The following is a 5,815-nucleotide window of genomic DNA, read 5'->3' as shown; positions in this document are numbered from 1 at the left end:
CACACACACACACACACACACACACACACACACACACACACGTATATATTTGTATAAAACAACACAACAGTACGACTGGGGCCATGAGGCAGATCATGTGACAAATTGATACAAACCGATACTGATCTGCACTCAGTGTTTACTTTAACTATCCAGGTGAAATTAGAGCAAATTTAAACTAAATTATAAGAATTAACCCTTGTAATGCTGAAAAATGCTATTAGGAGAAAACTAAAAACCATCAAACTTGTTCTTCAGGATCGAGCAAAACCATTACATAACATAACCTGTTTTTAGTGAAGAGTGGAACTTTCACATATTCCTGCTCCTTTCTGCATTTGTCTTAGATATGAACCACTCTGAACCATTTCCTCTCACTGTAGAGCAGGGGATAAATGACACAAGCAGCTGCCTTGTAGTGAAGGAAAAACTGTGGCATTTTATGTACATTTCCACTAAATATTTTTAAACTAAGAAAACAAAGTTACAGTTCAGATCTTTTGAAATTGATGTTCTGGGGATCATTTACATCTAAATCTGTTGTAGCTCTTTCATCTCATTTTGTAGAATTGCAAATTACTTCTGACCTGACTGATGAGCTAATGGCTAGTCTACATGGGAGCAAGAACTAAAAGGGTTGACGTTACCTAACCATAGCTAGGATCTTAAAAATCCCTTAGCAGATTATGCAAACACCATCTTACAAATCTTTACATTTATGTCAATTTTGCACACTATTATTTGCAAGAACAAACAGTGCCACCAGTAGCTAGCGAAAGCACTTCCAGCATAAATTATTTTGCCAAAATACCATAATTCAAAACTGACACGGCTGTAAAATATTTTAAAATGGCATTTGTATGAAATGCTCTAAAATCTTTTTYGATTGGAGCAGTTTTAAGATGGCARCAATGCACTTAGGCCTTGGTTTCACATGGACTAGCCTTTAGCTTGTTAAACAGGTCAGAATTAAACCTTTTCACGAACTAAGCTTGTCTAAAGAGTTAYCTACAACATGYAAGATAATAACYGTTTATAACCTTTCCATRACATCTTATTTTAAAAGATGCAAACCATCAGTTTCAGCCCTGTAAGAATCTCAACCATCTACTTGGTCTTGCTTTGTGGAACAATATTTGTCCAGAAAACTAAATCTATTTCCAAATGATTCCTAAATGGAGGTGAACTGGTTCAAGAAGCTGAAGTGAGGACAGAATTTTTGGACAGTTGATGGGTTCAAACCACAGACAAAAAGAAACTGAGTGTTTATGAGAAAAGACAAGGTCTGATGTGGGGTGGGGGGGTCTGATGATGCTGATGAAGATCATCTCAGAAGCATCTCAAAAGTGTTGCAGCATTTTCCATGGCTGAGGCACAGAGAAGAAGTTRTTCTTTGAGTGAGAATCAGTGTAAAGGGTGTGTGTTGGATTCTTGGTAAAAACAAAACAAAAAAGGGCGAATGGTTTAGCAAGCACAGCTCCCATTGCTCTCTGACGACGAGTCTTTAAGGCCCTGGTTCCGGTGGTTGGATGTAAGGTTGTCGTCTCCTTCCATGCTCTCATTCATCTTGTCACAGATCACGTCAACTAGACGCTCAAACACTTGCTTGACRTTAATGTTGTCCTTAGCGCTGGCCTCGAAGAACTGAAAACCTGGGAGCAACGGTACAGACAGGCTCAGTTTGTTTTTAGTTGATTTAAACAATTCACAGCCTTTGAAAACAAATATTAACTTGTAATTTTGTTTTTTACCAAGATCCTCCGCCAGCCGCTGGCCATCCTCTGTAGGTATAAGCCTGTCGTCCTCTAGGTCACACTTGTTCCCAACCAGGATCACCTGAGCATTGTCCCATGAGTACGTCTTGATCTGTGTCGACCTGGAAGATCAAAATGTTGCAATTTAAGGGAAGTACACTTCTGTTGAAAGAGACAATCTCATTATGAAGCACGTCCCACTCACCAGTCCTGCACAGCGCTGAAAGAGTCCTGGTTAGTGATGTCATACATGAGCAGGAAGCCCATGGCTCCTCTGTAGTAGGCTGTAGTGATTGTACGATAGCGCTCCTGCCCTGCTGTATCCTGCAGTTAAACACACACGAGTACATTCTGAAATATTCATACATCAGGCCTATGAAACAAGGAAAATACTTACAGGGTGAGTCASRAGTCACAAGAGACCCTTTTATTTTAGAAAGAAAATGGAAAATGACATATCTAAATACGTCAGCAAGCAACGGTTGGAAAAATTGGAAAAATATGGCAGCTTTCAAGGTGGCGGCCATGTTCTACACATATGCTAAAAGATAGGCCCCCATCACCCATTACTGGCTGGGGTATTCAGATATATCTCTCTCCCTTTTGTTTCWGAAATAAAAGGGTGTMCTGTGACTTTTGACTCACYCTGTATTTTGGTCATCTAATATCTAATTATACACCACAAGGGGGCAGTGTTGTTTAAACTGGAGGTTTAGCCTCTCAGAGCAGTAGTAAACCAATGAYTTTGACTATACAATGTTTTTGTATATAATGTACACAATAACAGTGTATACAATTCATTGATTCTTAAATGTTTTTCCAGGGTGCGTCTGCAAAATTGGTCCAATGGTTCATGTATTCTTTCAWTTCCATCAACTATGATGTTTCACATGTGGTCATAAAAACTTTTGAACTGTGGAACACCAACATTTTCAAAATCAAATAAATAAATAAATAATATTTTTGAAGAAGAATGAAAAAAATTCATATCATTGAGCTTAGTATTTCATACACATTCAGATATTTCACAATTACTATGTCACATTATATATTTATGTATTATTTATTTATGTAAATTCTCATTTCATCATGTTTTATTGATTTGATTATGAACCTTTTTGTTTTCCATACTGTCCAGGAAGGAGCTAAACATTTTAAGATTAACACTTTTTTACCACACCGTGTGTGTGATGTGTGGTGGTCACCTAGGGGTGGAATAAACGTTACACCTGGCTTTGACCCTAATCTCAGAAGACCTCCTTTAAAGCGACATAACTTTGTTCTAGTTAAAGTCATAACGTGTTTTCTTAAACAGTAAAGAGACATTTTATTTTATTTCTTTAATCAAGATAATAAACAAAATAATAATGTTCTTTATACAGTATTTTTGATTTTTATTTTCTTTTAACTAAAAGTTATTATCATTTTATAAATCAAGATTACATATTTAAATGAATGACAAGCTATTTTCTTTCATTATAATTCAGAAAAAGAAAACATACAAAAAGAATATTGTTCCAGTGGTTTTTTATTTGTTTATGTAAACAAGTGTTTTAATCAACTGTTATTTGACAATAAGGTGATTATATGTTTTTCTGTTTTATTTTTCAATTTCACTAAAACAACTATGGTCTAGTTCACTATGTGTTACTATGAAAAATATATACAGTTATTTGTGCTTAAATTCTAAACAAAATATCTTAAGTTTCATGTTGGTTTAAATAATTTAGCTCAGTATTTTATTGAAAACCTAATTCCTTATCGTTGAGAATTAATCCTGAAAAACTGAGGCCGGCACAGTCTGAACTTGTTTTTTCTATGTGCAGTGTTTACCAGACTAAACTTCCAGTCCTCCTGTTTCTAACACTAGCTCCGAGGTCATGTCCTCTAGTTTTGTCTCTCTCTCTCTCTCGTAGTTACAAACTACGGACGAGCCTCCCCCCAGATCAGAGACCATTTTCGTTTCAAACGAAAAGGAACTGGTTTTCCTCCTCTGGGAATCCAGCGTTCAGGGATAAGATCTCCGCTCWCCTGCCAAGGAGCAGATCTTAACCCCGGTCATCTAGTCATGACCAAACCAACAGTTTTGAGACTCCACTGAGTTTTGTTTCAAACCTTGTGTGAGAGATCTCTCACTCTAAAGAGGAGCTGAAAGACGACAAGATGCTGGAGTAATCAAACCAGTTGAAGTCTTACTGGACAGTAAGTTGAACCTGACCGGAGCTCTTTGCTGATCCGGGTGAGACCTACTCAATGCCTAACCTGACTTTGAAGTCTTCTGAAGGTAAAGGCTGAATTGTTTGATTAAAGCGCATCTGTATCCAGCTGTGTCGAGTGGGAGATTCATGCCCATTCCTGGCTCCTCACATTGATAAGATTAAGACTTAATTACTCCTCCTTAACCCTCTTTTCCTCTCTATTCCTTAACCTTTGCCCATATACCCTGCCAAACCCTTAAGAACAGTGCCCCAAACAATGGTTTATTTAARAACYTAAGMCTGAAGTTTGTTGTTTCTGATAAAGTTGTCAAAGTAATGATAATTAACCCGGACACGAGTTAATTGTTGTAGATTTCAACTTTTGTAAGAAATATAATTGTCCTTTAATGAGTTGTACATAAGTAATTTATTTTATTCTGTAAATAAATTTCATTTATTTTAGATCAAACTAAGTTACTGAGTACGCTCACTCATTGTGTGGTTCTCTCATAATTCCACAGAAAAGGTATTATTTCTAAAACAGAAAAACTCGTGATATTCCTCATAACTTCAGTTATGAGAAGATCTTACCTCTACAGATGATAAACTGTAATAGTGATTAAAAGTACAAGAATGTTTATAAACAAATGCTGAAAAGTGCCAGTGCAACTACTTTCTGAAWCTCCAATATCCATCAACTTCCTCTACAAAATCCCAACAGATATTGGGGACTTACTTCTTTCAAAGTAATCAAATTTTAATGTAAAAACTATGCAAGAAGTAGAAAAAGAACCAAGAGCAAAAGTCATTTTAAAGCTCCTGCTAGTGGCTCATTAGGGTCAAAACGCTCCTTGGTCTGTCACTCCCTGAGCTAGCATTAAATAAATAAATAAATAAAACAGGCACACAGTAGAAAAAAGTTTCATAGCAACCAYGTGTAAACTATAGGGTGAGTCAAAAGACACAGTACAGAAAGTATTACCCCAGCAAATAGGCGAGGGAGTGTATCTTGAAAATACTTGGCCTTGATTCAAAATGACAGCTTTCAAGATGGCAACCATGTACTGGAAATAGCTTAAAAGAYAGCCCCCTCTCACCAATTACTTGCTGGGGTATTTCAATATGTCATTTTCCCTCTTCTTTCTGAAACAAAAGGGTGTCCTGCAGGGGCGGACTGGGGAGAAAAAGTTGCCCGGGAGTTCCTGACAGACTGGCCCACTTTCAACCGCCGGGTTGAAGTTTCTCAAACGTGAACGTGATTTTGTTCAAAATGACATTTGCAAAGCAAACATTTGTTTGAGACCTACAGTACCAGTGAAGCTAAAGTGCATGTCTTTGGTCTGTGAGAGGAAACTGGAGTACTGGGAAAAAAAATCATGCAGCGGGAGAACATGTAAACACCACCCAGAAAGGTCCCAGCCTGGGATTTGATCCAACAACCACTTTGCTGAGAAACAACAGCAAATTTTATATKTATAATGTTGGTGAAGATTCTCAGTCATCCTCATGATAAAAAATGTAAAAAACCAAACAACTGGACTTCTATTCTGAGTTCTAAGCTTTATAAATCTTCATGAAAGTCTAYAAAGCTTAGAAAACTACACTACTCTAAACATGTTGAACTGACAAATAGGGACGTCCTGATCAGACACTCAGTATCGGTGGCATATATTGCCATTTTTTGAAAATCGGGTAGAGTCAGATTTAGACGTGATTGGGCCGATACAGTTTTTGCGACAGTTTTCAGCATCATCATGCTTTACAACTGCTGTTAAGAAGTCAATATGCACACAAGTACAACCATGTCCACAGTGTGGGAACGCTTTTCAATGGAAAACAATGATGCTGAAACTGTATTTTGCA

At 37.2% G+C, this 5,815-nt stretch overlaps 1 protein-coding gene across 1 annotated transcript in view; it reads right to left on the bottom strand.

The window, feature by feature from the left end:
* Positions 1 to 112: 112 nt before the first annotated feature.
* Positions 113 to 5,815, bottom strand: part of rab3db (RAB3D, member RAS oncogene family, b) — a gene marked incomplete at its 5' end in the record, with an annotated part of 11,461 nt that continues 5,758 nt past the window's right edge. The window contains 3 exon segments of the mRNA XM_014008843.1: positions 113 to 1,652; positions 1,752 to 1,876; positions 1,960 to 2,078. Of these exon segments, the coding sequence (XP_013864297.1) occupies positions 1,465 to 1,652; positions 1,752 to 1,876; positions 1,960 to 2,078 (432 nt within the window).

This window comes from Austrofundulus limnaeus, unplaced genomic scaffold (genome assembly GCF_001266775.1).
Source record: "Austrofundulus limnaeus strain Quisiro unplaced genomic scaffold, Austrofundulus_limnaeus-1.0 Scaffold53, whole genome shotgun sequence".
NCBI lineage: Eukaryota > Metazoa > Chordata > Actinopteri > Cyprinodontiformes > Rivulidae > Austrofundulus > Austrofundulus limnaeus.
The sequence above is the reverse complement of the archived record's forward strand: the minus strand, read 5'-3'. Positions and strand labels throughout refer to the sequence as shown.